At 37.0% G+C, this 14,799-nt stretch overlaps 1 protein-coding gene across 4 annotated transcripts in view; it reads left to right on the top strand.

Annotated features, from left to right (window-relative positions):
* The window catches only part of USP33 (ubiquitin specific peptidase 33), a 70,361-nt gene that overhangs the window by 20,002 nt on the left and 35,560 nt on the right, over nucleotides 1–14,799 (top strand). For 2 of the 4 annotated variants that reach the window (XM_011953160.1, XM_011953163.1), the window contains exons 1-7: nucleotides 961–1,002; nucleotides 4,690–4,821; nucleotides 5,004–5,057; nucleotides 5,494–5,556; nucleotides 7,027–7,179; nucleotides 10,307–10,409; nucleotides 12,358–12,427. In XM_011953160.1, the coding sequence (XP_011808550.1) occupies nucleotides 961–1,002; nucleotides 4,690–4,821; nucleotides 5,004–5,057; nucleotides 5,494–5,556; nucleotides 7,027–7,179; nucleotides 10,307–10,409; nucleotides 12,358–12,427 (617 nt within the window). Of the gene's footprint in view, nucleotides 1–960; nucleotides 1,003–4,689; nucleotides 4,822–5,003; nucleotides 5,058–5,493; nucleotides 5,557–7,026; nucleotides 7,180–10,306; nucleotides 10,410–12,357; nucleotides 12,428–14,799 lie in introns of those variants that run through there. The other 2 variants (XM_011953162.1, XM_011953161.1) reach the window with 1 other exon arrangement.

The following is a 14,799-nucleotide window of genomic DNA, read 5'->3' as shown; positions in this document are numbered from 1 at the left end:
ATCTGGTCCTGGACTTTTTTTGGTTGGTAGGCTATTAATTATTGCCTCAATTTCAGAGCCTGTTAATGGTCTAATTAGGGATTCAACTTCTTCCTGGTTTAGTCTTGGGAGAGTGTATGTGTCCAGGAGTTTATCCATTTCTTCTAGATTTTCTAGTTTATTTGCATAGAGATGTTTATAGTATTCTCTGCTGGTAGTTAGTATTTCTGTGGATCGGTGGTGATATCCCCTTTATCATTTGTTATTGCGTCTGTTTGATTCTTCTCTCTTTTCTTGTTTATTAGTCTTGCTAGCAGTCTATCAATTTTGTTGATCTTTTCAAAAAAACAGCTCCTGGTTTCATTGATTTTTTTGAAGGGTTTTTTGTGTGTCTATCTCCTTCAGTTCTGCTCTGATCTTAGTTATTTCTTGCCTTCTGCTAGCTTTTGACTGTGTTTGCTGTTTCTTCTCTTGTTCTTTTAATTGTGGTGTTAGGGTGTCAATTTTAGATCTTTTCTGCTTTCTCTTGTGGGCATTTAGTGCTATAAATTTCCCTCTGCACACTGCTTAAACGTGTCCCAGAGATTCTGGTATGTTATGTCTTTGTTCTCATTGGTTTCAAAGAACATCTTTATTTGTGCCTTCATTTTGTTATTTACCCAGTAGTCATTCAGGAGCAAGTCGTTCAATTTCCATGTAGTTGTGTGGTTTTGAGTGAGTTTCTTCATCCTGAGTTCTAATTTGATTGCACTGTGGTCTAAGAGACAGTTTGTTATAATTTCTGTCCTTTACATTTGCTGAGGAGTGCTTTACTTCCAACTATGTGGTCAATTTTGCTTACAAGAGCTCCTGAAGGAAGCACTAAACATGGAAAGGAACAACTGGTACCAGCCACTGCAGTAACATGTCAGAATGTGAAAACCATCGATGCTAGGAAGAAACTGCATCAACTAATGAGCAAAATAACCAGCTAACATCATAATGATAGGATCAGATTCACACATAATAATATTAACCTTAAGTGTGAATGGGCTAAATGCCCCAGTTAAAAGACTGGCAAATTGGATATGAAGTTAAGACCTCAGTGTGCTGTATTCAGGAGTCCCATCTCAAGTGGAGACACACATAGGCTCAAAATAAAGGGATAGAGGAAGATCTACCAACCAAATGGAAAACAAAAGAAAAAGCAGGGGTTGCAGTCCTGTCTCTGATAAAACAGACTTTACACCAACAAAGATCAGAAGAGACAAAGAAGGCCATTACATAATGTTGAAGGGATCAATTCAACAAGAAGAGCTAACTATCCTAAATTTATATGCACCCAATACAGGAGCATCCACATTCATAAAGCAAGTCCTTAGAGACCTCCAAAGAGAGTTAGACTCCCACACAGTAATAATTGGAGACTTTAACACCCCACTGTCAACATTAGACAGATCAACGAGCGGAAAGTTTACAAGGATATCCAGGACTTGAACTCAGCTCTGCACCAAGTGGACCTAATAGACATCTACAGAACTCTCCACCTCAAATCAACAGAATATACATTCTTCACAGCACCACATCGCACTTATTCCAAATTTGTTTTTGTTTTTGACACAGGGTCTTGCTGTGTCATTCAGGCTGAAATGCAGTGATGTGATCACAGCTCACTGTAGCTGCCATCTCCTGGGCTCAGGTGATCCTCCCACCTCAGCCTCATGAGTAGCTGGGACTATAGGCACGTGCCACCATGCCTAGATGATTTTTTAAATTTTTAGTAGAGACGAGGTCTCATTATGTTGCCCAGGCTGGTCTCTAACTCTTGAGCTTAAGGAATCCTCCTGCCTTGGCCTCCCTAAGTGCTAGGATTATAGGCATTAGCTACTGTACCTAGCCTGTTGGCTACTTTTTAAGATTTTCTTTTTATTACTAGTTTTAAACAATTTTTTTTTAATGTGCATGGTGTAGTTTGTGTGTTTTGTGCTGAGTTTAAATTGCTTGTGGATCTATAGGGCTCTAGTTTTCATCAAATTTGAACATTTTCCCCCATATCACTGATGTTCTGATTTAATTTTTAAGATTAAGATTTATTCTATCTTTGTTCTGTCATCTGTCCTATTTCTTGGTTTCTTCTTTTTCTCTTCACTGTGGGTCGGATTTTCCTTCTTAGAATGCCTGTCGTTTTTTATTGGATGCCAGTCATTGTGATTTTCACCTTGTTGGGTACTGAATTTTTTCATTCCTTTAAATGTCCTTAAGCTTTGTTCTGAACACAGTTCCTTCAGAATAGTTTGATCCTTTTAAGACTTCTTTTTGAACTTTTTTTTTTTTTAATTTTTTTGAGACAGTCTTGCTCTGTCCCCAGTCTGGATTGCAGTGGCGCGATCTTGGCTTACTGCAACCTCCGCCTCCTGGGTTCAAGCAATTCTCCTATCTCAGCCTCCTGAGTAGCTGGGACTACAGGTGCATACCAGCACGCCCAGCTAATGTTTATATTTTCAGTAGAGATAGGGTTTCCTTGGCCAGGATGTTCTCGATCTCCTGACCTCGTGATCTGCCCACCTGGCCTCCCAAAGTGTTAGGATTACAGGGTGAGCCACTGCGCCTGGCCCTTTTTGAACTTTTTAAAGGCAGAACCAAAGTAGCCTTTAGATTGAGGATAATTTCTTACCATTATTGAGGCAATGCCATTCTGAGTACTTTATTTCCTCTATTATGGTGTCTTTCAACTGTGGCTGGTGAGAATACAAACAACCCTTAAAGGCCTTGAGAATTGTTTTACCCAATCCTTTTCCGTGGTGTTTTCTCTGGGTTGGGGTAGTCTGATCACATGGCATGCACCTGTAGTTGTAGCTACACGGGAGGCTGAGACAGGAGGATGGTTTGAGACCAGGAGGTTGAGGCTGCAGTGAGTTGTGTTTGTCCTGTTGTACTACAGTGTGAGTGACAGAATGAGGCCCTGTCTCAAAAGGAAAAAGAAATGTTTGCACTATTAACCCTAAGAGTAGTTCCTGGTGAATTTTGTGCATTGCAATGTAATAGTGAATTGATTATTTGATTTGATTTTGTTTTTTTAACTTAAAAAAATGTATTTACACAAACCTGCATGTTGTGCACATGTACCCTAGAACTTAAAGTATAATTTAAAAACGTATTTACTAATGTGTTAATATTTCTGCAAATTTATTGCAATGGGTTTAAAAGGCAGACAGAGGCCGGGCACAGTGGCTCACACCTGTAATCCCAGGACTTTGGAAGGCTGAGGCAGGCAGATCACCTGAGGTCGGGAGTTTGAGATCAGCCTGACCAACATAGAGAAAGCCCATCTCTACTGAAAGTACAAAAAAATTAGTCGGGTGCGGTGGCGCATGCCTGTAATTCTAGCTACTTGGGAGGCTGAGGCAGGAGAATCACTTGAACCTGGGAGGTGAAGTTTGCGGTGAGCTGAGATCACGCCATTGCACTCCAGACTGGGTAACAAGAGTGAAACTCTGTCTCAAAAATAAATAAATAAATTAATTAATTAATAAAAGGCAGACAGACACTCTTATATAAGCTATAGGGTAACAAAGGGGTTGTATGTAGTTATAAAGTATTACATAGACCTGCATGGTTTATTGAATAACTTATAAACCACAAAAGGAATTAAATTTACAATGTTTCTGAAGTTCAGACTTTTAAACTGTTTCGTTCTGTCCTAGCAAATTCTTACCTTTTTTTGGGAAAGTGTTCTCAAACCTCAAAGTTGAATTAAGAGCTTCAAAACTCTGTTAGTGAAAAGGTAAAACCAAAAGATCTAGAAATACCGAATTAGACTTGAGACCTTTGTTTGGAAATCACTCACTTTACTTGAATCAGACGCTGTGGAATCAGTAAAGTTTGCATCTCTTAGCCTTATATGCAAATGAAGCTAATAATGGCACCTACTTCAGGGGTTGTAAAGATCATGAAAATGGGGTTCTCAAACCTAGAGAGATTTTGTTCCCCAGAGGATATAATTTGATACTGTCTGGAGACGCTGGTCATCAGAGCTCAGAGTGGTGGCAGGGATGGTCTGTCTCTTGTGGATAGAAGTGGGAATGTTGCCAAATAACCTGCAATGCACAGGACAATACCTCACAGCAAAGAATTATCTGACCCTAAGTGTCAGTAGTGCCGGGATTGAGAAACCCTGATATAATTTAGTGCCTATCCTGGTATAAGGCCAGGATACCAGATGATTTCATTTACGCCATCAGTAGGGGGTCCTGTTAGTAGAAAAATGAAGCTTTCTACTTGAAGTTTTTTTTTTTTTTTTTCAACTGCTAGTCTAGCCTAAGGATTAGTTTTTTTTTTTTTAAGAAAAAGGATAAAAATGCTTCACAACTGAATAACGTGAATATTTCCCCTCTTTTATTTATCTATAAAAAGTGAAATGAGAGAGTGGAAAAGCAGCAAAAGTCATGGAAAAACAAACGTACATTTATTTATAGATGTCAATTTTAATAAAATGTTTATGTAGTAGAGAAATTTCCAGTGTTCAAATTAACTTCGATTCTGAAAACTCATCTATGTTTGAGAATACACTCTTTTACAGGGCAAACTTATAAACATATCATTCTTATGTTATGTTTTCTTTTAATCATTTTTAATATGTTAGCATTTTTATTTTTTAATTTTTTTGGAATCTTTGCGGGCATTGTAAGCATTCACTTACTAATTTTTTTGTGTGTGTTACTTTTCCTATAGGTGTTACCTCATTTTGAAAGTGTTGGGAAACAGGAAAAAATTCCTAACAAAATGTCAGCTTTTCGAAATCATTGTCCACATTTGGATTCAGTTGGTGAAATAACAAAAGAAGATTTGATACAAAAATCTCATGTAAGAAACAGGTTTTTTCTTCCTTGAAAAACTTCACTTTTCTCTTGAATATGTAATTTTCATAAATTGTTATAATACTCTATGAGCCATGTTTTAAAAATATGTATAATGTCAGTGCATTAGTGAATTGTATGTGTTTCTGTCAATATAACCAATGTTGTCTTTTTTATTTCTTTTTATAGGGTACTTGTCAGGATTGTAAAGTCCGAGGACCGAATCTTTGGGCATGTCTGGAGGTGTGTACTGTTTTTTCCTGGAAAGATTACTATAATAATAATAAATTTGGATCTGCATAATCATAACCAGAAAATTGTTGACACTTAAAGTGATTTTTGTAAATTAAACTTGCTTTAAAAGGTCATTATTGATTACAAAAAATAAACTTTGGAAAGATCTTAATTTATAGTGCTTTTGCAGTTTTTAGTAAATCACTCAGGTATTTTATGCTTGCCTTTTATTAGAAATGACATAGCTTTTAGCTTAGAAATATATATTCTGGTTTTATTTTGTGCCTGGAAACATTTGGTTAAATTTTATGACTGGAAAGTCATTTACTCATTGAGTTTAAAATAGGTAATCCAAACTTAATTGTAAGTATAATTGTAATGCTGTTGTAAATTTACATGTATATTATAAAGTATCTTATTTTTCTTCCTGTATAATTATTTATAGAATAGATGTTCATATGTTGGCTGTGGTGAATCACAAGTAGATCACAGCACCATACATTCTCAGGTATGTATATAAAAAATTTAATGGAAGACTTGTTTAAAAAGTACCTGAAGGAAAGGGAAAGCCAGTATAACATTATTAATTCAAGTTTGCGCTCTAAGTTAAAACTTCACTTATATTCTCTGTGAAAGGTGGTGAAGGGAATTGCTAGGAGGATGAACGTTAAAATGAGGTTGTGTTTAAGAAAGCACTGATTTCAAAAGCGTTCATCTGGCCGGGTGCAGTGGCTCACACCTGTAATCCCAGCACTTTGGAAGGCTGAGGCAGGCAGATCACCTGAGGTCAGGAGTTCGAGACCAGCCTGGCCAACATGGCGAAACACCGTCTCTATTAAAAATTCAAAAAAATTAGTTGAGTATGGTGGCAGACACCTGTAATCCCAGCTACTCGGGAGGCTGAGGCAGGAGAATTGTTTGAACCTGGGAGGCGGAGGTTGCAGTGAGGCAAGATTGTGCCATTGTACTTCAGCCTGGGCAACAAGAACGAAACTCCATCTCAAAAAAAGAAAAAAAAGTGTACATCCAGACATCTTCAGATATTTGGAGGTGACAGCTGATGTATTAGGAGGTTGAAGCCCGAGAGAGAATGGGTACTTAGGTTTATGAGATAGCCTGGCTAACTTCTTTAAGTCTCAGCTCGTGTCATATTGCCTTTTCCTGCACATTATCCTAACTGGACTCACCTTTCTGCTTTGCTCTGGTTGTTTAGTACTTCTCATGTAACTCTGGCATGCCTCTTCTGTAGTGTTATGTAGACCTCCCATTCTAAATGGAAAGTTTCTCGAATGACTGTGTTTTAAGATGCACATTGATTACCTCTACAGCATCAACTGTTCTCAACCAGGATTCCTCTAGAGAATTAATTAAGCCTGAATACCCAAACTCGAAGGCATCATTGTATATCATTTACTTCTTTCTGTGCATCTAAAATGGTACTTGCTGTGTCCCACCCTTGGGAGAATTGAGAAATTAGTCACTTAGATCATTTTTTGTAGGGTTTGATTCTCTAGTGGAACTCTGGTTGAGAAAGGCTAGACTTTTATCTTTCCAGGATTGTATATTCTATATATTCTATATTGCTAGAGCTGTTTTATGCTTTGACTCATGTCATTTGTGTTCTTTTGCCATTCTGATTTCTTAGAGTAGTTACTAGCTATTGTTAATTATTTTCTTGTGTTATGTTTATTTGCAGACTGCAAAGCAAGGTCTTTTACTCTTGCATTTATTTTTTTATATAATGAATAGTGAGGGGAAAATGGCAGAGTAATTTCTAGAGTAGGCTTACATATTGTTACTGTTCATTATACCTTAGAAGTTTATCTAAAGAATTTTTTTTTTGGTATTCTAAACTGGCTTTTGAGTATATTGTTACTCATCAAAGGCCAGCAGTTTATCTTCTGTTATCTTTTGAAGAACTGTTTTCAAGTATATGTAATTTTGGTTCCTCTTTTCCCTCTACTGTGAAATGATATAGGAGACAAAACATTATCTAACTGTGAACCTTACCACTCTTCGAGTATGGTGTTATGCTTGCAGCAAAGAAGTATTTTTGGATAGGAAATTAGGAACTCAGCCTTCATTGCCTCATGTAAGACAACCTCACCAAATACAAGAAAACAGTGTCCAGGTAATAATCTAGATCCACTTAGTTAAGCTGTAAAACATTCAGGTAATAATTTCAGAATTTGTTATATAGCTAAAATTTTAAAAAGGAATACTGCCTAACCTGTACTTTGAAAATTTCTGTAATGTGTCTTTTTTCTCTCAAATAAAGTTCTCATGCTCCCCTTTCTTGTGTTGCTTAGAGTGATAGATTAGGGTGAGATTGAAGCCCACCTGTCTGAAGATGGAAAAGCCCCTAATGAATTTTTAAAGTTTTTTTTTTTTAAAACGACTCAAGTAGTCTTCATCTTTTTCTGGTAAATCTGATTCCAAGAAAGGTGGTAGGCCTTCTTTGATAGGGAATGACAGTTACTAATTCAGCTCTCTTCCCCTTTCTGTCCTCCCTTCCATCCCCTTTTTATTACTATGAACGTTTTACTTATTACTGAAAACAAAGTAAAATATAATAAAGCTTAGCATCAGTCTTTGGTTAAAGATTTTTCTCCCTTTGGGCTGGGCGCAGTGGCTCACGCCTGTAATCCCAGCACTTTGGGAGCCTTAGGCAGCCAGATCACGAGGTCAGGAGATCGAGACCATCCTGGCTAACATGGTGAAACCCCGTCTCTACTAAAAATACAAAACATTAGCTGGGCATGATGGCGGGCGCCTGTAGTCCCACCTACTTGGGAGGCTGAGGCAAGAGAATGGCATGAACCTGGGAGGTGGAGCTGGCAGTGAGCCGAGACTGCGCCACTGTACTCCAGCCTAGCTGACAGAGCGAGACTCCAACTAAAAAAAAAAAAAAAAAAAGAGGTTTTTCTCCTTTTGGATCAAGAGACTTAGAAAACGTATAGGTTTCCTCACAGAATTTATCACTTAATTTTCAGAATTTTTAACTCATAGAAAAATAGGGAAAAGGAAATTAACTTAGAATAGTTGGCTTCTTATTCTGATCATCGTTTGATCAGAATTTGATCAGGTTTGATGAAGAGTGAGCTTTTTTCCTCATGTGTATTATAGAAATCACATATTTCTGTATTTGTTCATTGATACCAAGTCTCAGGTTTTTCTGTTGTATGTTTGTATCACGTTCTTATGGTAGACATTTGTGATAATAAATTTGCTTGCCTTACACATGATATAACTTAAGGTGGCTAGATTTTAGGCAAAGAGTAATTTATTGCATTTTCAATTTCTCAGTTGAATGGCTTTACTTAATTATAACCATTACTATTTCTCCGGCTTATACCTATTTATCATTCACAAACATGTTTAGTCTTTTTCAGAAGTCCAGGTAGTATGAAAATGGTAGTTTTATTGAATCCTCTTACATTATTAACAAAAGTTTGTCCGACTGAAGATATCTGAATGGTAATAAGTAGAAAAAATTTAAAAAAAGAAAGAAGTGTAATGTTATGACCAAAGTTTAATCACACAAGAAACTAATAATCTATGAAGGCAAAATTATCAGCATCACTTACTAGAGAAGTAAGTTAAATAAGCTGTCTATTGCCATTTCTACCAGAAAAGATCAAGATTACAAACTTTAATTAATGTTGAATCTGTTAGAAAAAGTATACCGATACTTTCCTGATGGCTTGTTAATAATCTTCTGATGACTTGTAAATATGTTAACACATAAAAGGCATAAACTTAATTTCATGCAACTTCCTTATGATCCCATTGTTGACGAAATTGTTCAGAAGAAAAAAGTTGTTCAGATAGATTTCTTTAGTAGACCAAAACTTATATGCTGTTTGAATCCAGTTTACCACAGAATATTTGCAAAATAGTAAAATATTGGAAGCCATACAAGTATTAATAAGATTTTTCAAATAGACATTTTTTCTAGATAGTAAAATTTCAAGTGATTTTTTTTAAGCCTCTGTACTTCTCTGCATTTAGATATTTTGTAGTGAGCATGTATCTTTTTAAAAACAATTACTTTATAAAAACAAAATGGGAGTATGAAGTCTACTCAAATGTCCAGTCTCTACAGATGTCAGGAAAGTAAAATGGTTGGGAATTAGTGCATATGCCTGCATTTTAGAGGTAAAGTAAGGCTATAATAACTTGGAGAACCAGAGTACATGCTAAATTTATGCTGCTATTCAGTTTCCTTCTCTGGGTGTTGCTGAATGTTGGTTCATTGTAGTTCAAGCTTCTGATACTATAAGAGAGCTTTCAAATTTTGATTTTTATTTGTCATCTCCGAATTTTTTAAACTGTAGCTCAAAATTTTTTTTTTTTTTTAAGTGTTTGCTAGCATTTGGGTAACAGGTTATCAGTTGCAACCTCTGAATCAAGCCAGTTGTTGGAAATTAATATTAGAATATTTTTAAAGTAAGTGCTTGAACTATTTAATATGCATAAAATCATGCAGGCCGAATGTGGTGTCTCATACCTCTAATCCCAGCACTTTGGGAGGCCGAGGTGGACGGATCATGAGGTTAACAGATCAAGATCATTCTAGCCAACATGGTGAAACCCCCTCTCTCCTAAAAATACAAAAATTAGCTGGGCATGGTGGCATGCACCTATAGTCCCAGCTACTCGGGAGGCTGAGGCAGGAGAAGCGTTTGAACCTGGGAGGTGGAGGTTGCAGTGAGCCGAGATCATGCCACTGCACTCCAGCCTGGCAACAGAGTGAGACTCTGTTTCAGGAAAAAAAAAAAAAAAAAAAGTGTGCAAAGTAAATATAGTACTATCAGGAGAGATTGTAGAAGTCTACAGATAATGTGTTATGATGAAAAACTTTTGCCTTTTTCCCTGTAGAAAATTAGATCTGAGAAGACAGTGTACGATAGTATCCTTCAGAGGTCTTTTTAGCTATGTGACTTTTTAATGTCACATACTTGCAGTTATTGTGGAGTTTTAATTCAGAAAATTCAGTCATAAAAAGTGCCTTTTTAACTCAAATACATATGTTAATAAAGTGGGGCTGACATGCTATTACCTAGGGTAGATCCTTATTTCCTTTAAAACAGAAATGTAAGTTTACTTTAATTGCTAATACCACAAATTCTTATGGTTCCGCTATTAAAATAACATCTCAGTAATTTTTATGGTATAGATGTTATATAAGTTACAATTAAAGCTTTTTTTTAAATTTAAGGATTTGTTCAAGTGTGCTCTCTTTTTTTGTTATCAAGGATTTTAAAATACCCAGTAATACAACATTAAAAACTCCTCTGGTTGCCGTATTTGATGATCTGGATATAGAAGTGGACGAAGAAGATGAACTTAGGGCAAGAGGTAAAATAATCCTATGTAACCCTTATATAGCACTGCCCGTTTCTTTAGAAAACCATATAATATAAAAGTTTCAAAATGTGGAGGTAGAACGGGCTTGATAATTACAACAAAAGGACTTTGAAATTTGACCTAGTAAAATTTTATTTGCAAAACAAGCTTTTGGTTTCTCTGGTATCAGTTTACCAAAGCTGGGCTCCTACTTACTCTTTTGCAGTTGAACCTTACGATCTTTTTGCTTAACTTGCCTTTTGAGGTCTGTTTTAACAGTGTTTCTCAACTCATTTTTCTATTGTCAGTGATGGGGAGGTATTAGGTATTAAGGTATTCCCTTAGCAGAATTTTCAGGGGAAAACATTTGGAAAAAGAATCAGGTGATACACTTCTCCCTTCTTCCCCTAAATTGAGAACCAGTCTATTTGGATTTTCCATATTCTTTTAGGCCCACTGTTGTTAGTATAAACTTAAAAATTTCTGTTTTATAATTGATACTAGTGGTATATTGAATGTATATTTAGATAATTATCTGGAAATTAACGCTTTTGTTTAAGCTTGACATGACTAATTTATAAATATTTTATGTGTTTCCCAGTTTTAACCCATTAATTTAGCCCACACTATTAATTTTACTGGATACTTATCAGTAAGTGGTAGTTCAGTCTCGTTTTAGAGGTTTTTAGAATTTTAAATTTTCTTCATTTTGCTCCAAATCCAAATAGCATTTATAACTTTTTTTTAGTATTTATTTCATCTTTTAATAATGAAAGTAAACTGATGAAAGTGAACTTGACTATATATATGGAAGTGATAAGTCAAATGGCTTCGTTTTCGTATTAGCTTGAACCATATGAAATTGCCATTTTTGTAGATTGTCAGTAGTATCTTATGGTTCAACCTAATAAATACTACTTTCTTTTTTGTTTTTTGGTTTTTTTTGAGATGGAGTCTCGCTCTATTGCCCAGGATGGAGTGCAATGGTGTGATCTTGGTTCACTGCAAGCTCTCCCTCCTGGGTTCATGCCATTCTTCTGCCTCAGCCTCCTGAGTAGCTGGGACTGCAGCGCCCGCCACCACGCCTTTCGAATTTTTTGTATTTTTAGTAGAGATGGGGTTTCACCCTGTTAGTCAGGATTGTCTCGATCTCCTGACTTCGTGATCCGGCTGCCTTGGCCTCCCAAAGGGCTGGGATTACAGTTGTGAGCCACCACGCCCGGCATAAATACTACTTTCAATGCAATACCTTGAAATGGAAAGGAAAAAGATGTTTATCATTTATCATGACATGAACTTTTTTGCGTTGTCATTAAACCATTTCTCAAAATAATTAAACTTTAGTTATAATAAATGTAAAAGCCTCAATTAATGATTTTTAAAAACATCTAGTCTTAAATGTTAATAGGAAAGGCTATTCTTCCTGTGCAAATTTCAAAGGTTGAACTGTTTAATCCTTGAACTTATATAAAACTCAAAATTTTGGTGATTGTGGCCAGGCGCCGTGGCTCATGCCTGTAATCCCAGCACTTTGGGAGGCTGAGTCAGGCAGATCACGAGGTCAGGAGATCGAGACCATCCTGGCTAATGCAGTGAAACCCTGTCTCTACTAAAAATACAAAAAATTAACTGGGTGTGGTGGCGGGTGCCTGTAGTCCCAGCTACTCAGGAGGCTGAGGCAGGAGAATGGTGTGAACCTGGGAGGCAGAGCTTGCAATGAGCCGAGATTGCACCACTGCACTCCAGCCTGGGCGACAGAGCGAGACTCCGTCAAAACAAAACAAAACAAAATGTTTGGTGATTGTAAGGCTTCCAAAAGTGTGACCTCTCTGAGTTGTTCAAGTTGCTGTATTGTATTTCTGTGGTCTTTAGTATAATTTGGGAACCATATTAATGACCCCTAAAATTGAGTCATTTTGCTTTATTGAATGATGACTTCATGTATATTTTTTCTTAATAGGTCTTACAGGTTTGAAAAATATTGGAAATACTTGTTACATGAATGCAGCTTTGCAGGCTCTTTCTAATTGGTAAATAGAGAAATTAATTTTGTTTGTATGATTTTTAAAGTTATTTTTTGAGCAGAAAACCATGCAACTATAGTAGTTGACTAACTCTCAAGGTAGAACAGGCAAGAATCTGGTTTGGGACATAACCCATTCTTGTCCCAATGATGTTACTCTGTGTATGCCTGTAGTTTCTTGAGGCTGCTGGTCCTTGTGTAAACCCTGGGTAGTTGTGTGTCTTTGAGCAAGTTATTGTTTCTTACATTTAGAAAACGAAGAGTGTGAACTAATTATTCAGATTGCTTTTAATTCAGAGATCTTATGAAAATATTTTATATTTTTCTGTAGATGGAAAGCCTTTAATAAAGGAGTCAGATTTTTTTTTGTAATCGTAGTCTTACAAAATAGATATGTCAGGTGGTTTTACTCTTTAAGTTTGCATTGAGTCAGGTGATATTACCCTTTAAATTTAGATGCATTGAGTCTGGACCAAAATTCAGAAATCACTGACTTTGACATTACCCTTTCTCCTGGATTAAATTATAGAGCAGTGATTGGAGATTCAACATATGTCTACAGGTTGAGTATCCCTCTTATGAAATGCTGGGAATCAGAAGTGTTTCAGATTTTTCTGGATTTTGGAGTATTTATTTGCATTATACTTACTGGTTGAGCATCCCTTATCCAAAAATCCAGTATTTGAAATGCTCCAATGAGCATTTCCTTTGAATATCATGTTGGCATTCAAAAAGTTGTGGATTTTGGAGCATTTTGATTTTGTATTTTGTATTAGGGATATTAAACCTGTACTTCTTCCCAAAATAATCTAATTTTTGTTTAGACATAATATTTTGCCTCCATAAATATTTTGCCTTCAGTTTTCTTATGTTTCATAACCTTGTGAAATAAAGATAACCCAATTTTTATTAAGTAATCAGAGAACACATCTTTGAAGAAGAGACTTTTTTTTTTTTTTGGCTGGGTCTCACTCTGTTGCCCAGGCTAGAGCACAGTGGCGCGATTTTGGCTCACTGCAACTCTGCCTTCCAGGTTTGTGTGATCCTCCTGCTTCAGCCTCCCGAGTAGCTGAGACTACAGGCACATGCCACCAAACATGGCTAATTTTTAAATTTTTTGTAGAGATGGGGTTTTGCCTTGTTGCCCAGGCTGGTTTCCAACGCCTGGGCTCAAGTGATTCACTTGCCTCGGCCTCCCAAAGTGCTGGGATTATAGGCATGGGCCACTGCACTCGGACGTTAAAGAAGAGACATTTAGGCCAGGTGTGGTGGTTCACACCTGTAATCCCAGCACTTTGGGAGACTGAGGCGGGTGGATCACGAGGTCAGGAGTTTGAGACCAGTCTGGCCAACATAGTGAAACCCTGTCACTACTAAAAATACAAAAAAGTAGCCAGGTGTGGTGGTGTGCACCTGTAAACCCAGCTACTTGGGAGGCTCAGGCAAGAGAATCACGTAAACCCTGGAGGTGGAGGTTGCAGTGAGCCAAGGTCACGCCATTGCACTCCAGCCCAGGTGACAGTGTGAGACTGCGTCTCAAAAAAAAAAAAAAGAAGAGACATTTACTCTGAAATTTGAGGAATGATTATGAGCTGGTTGTTTGAAAGGATGGGGAGAGCATTCCTAGCAGAATGCTCCTTGTAAGCAGCCTTGGAATGGGAAAGAGCTTGACACATTTGAGCAACTGGAAGAAAATCTGTGTGACAGGGTACAGTAATCATAGAGCTGAATGACAAGGGTCTAGGTTATGTAGGCCACATTAAAGATGTAGGTCTTTATTCTCATAGTTGTACAATACCATTGAAGTGTTTGTATAGTAGGGTAGCTAATAATGTATATTTTTAAAATATTACTGTGGTTGCCACATGGACAGTGAATTGGAGGGGGAAGAGAGTGGAATTTGAAAGACCAGCTAGGAGACTATGATAATGATTTAGGAAAGAAGTAGTGGTAGTTTACATCATCTAGGGTGGTAGGAAAAGGGTGAAGGAATTGGAGATAAACATTTTTAGGAGGATGATTGATTGATAGGATGTGGGTAGAGAAAGGGAGAGGAGATTCAAAGTTTAACAGTACAATCCTAAGAGACCTGTAGGTTGTTGCTATTGTTATTTTTATACAGATAAGAAAACCAGACACAGAAGTTTAAATAACTTTGCCAATGTAACCAGCTAGTAAGTACTGGCAGAATTCTGGTTTTTGTTTGTTGTTTTTTTGTTTGTTTTTTTTTTTGAGACAGAGTGTTGCTCTGTCGCCAGGCTGGAGTGCGGTGATGTGATCTCAGCTCAGCCTCCTGAGTAGCTGAGACTACAGGCACCGGCCACCACACCCAGCTAAGTTTTGTATTTTTAGTAGAGATGGGGTTTCACTGTGTTAGCC

The sequence above is a fragment of the Colobus angolensis genome, unplaced genomic scaffold, assembly GCF_000951035.1.
Source record: "Colobus angolensis palliatus isolate OR3802 unplaced genomic scaffold, Cang.pa_1.0 Scaffold359, whole genome shotgun sequence".
NCBI lineage: Eukaryota > Metazoa > Chordata > Mammalia > Primates > Cercopithecidae > Colobus > Colobus angolensis.
This window is presented reverse-complemented; position numbering and strand designations above follow the sequence as displayed.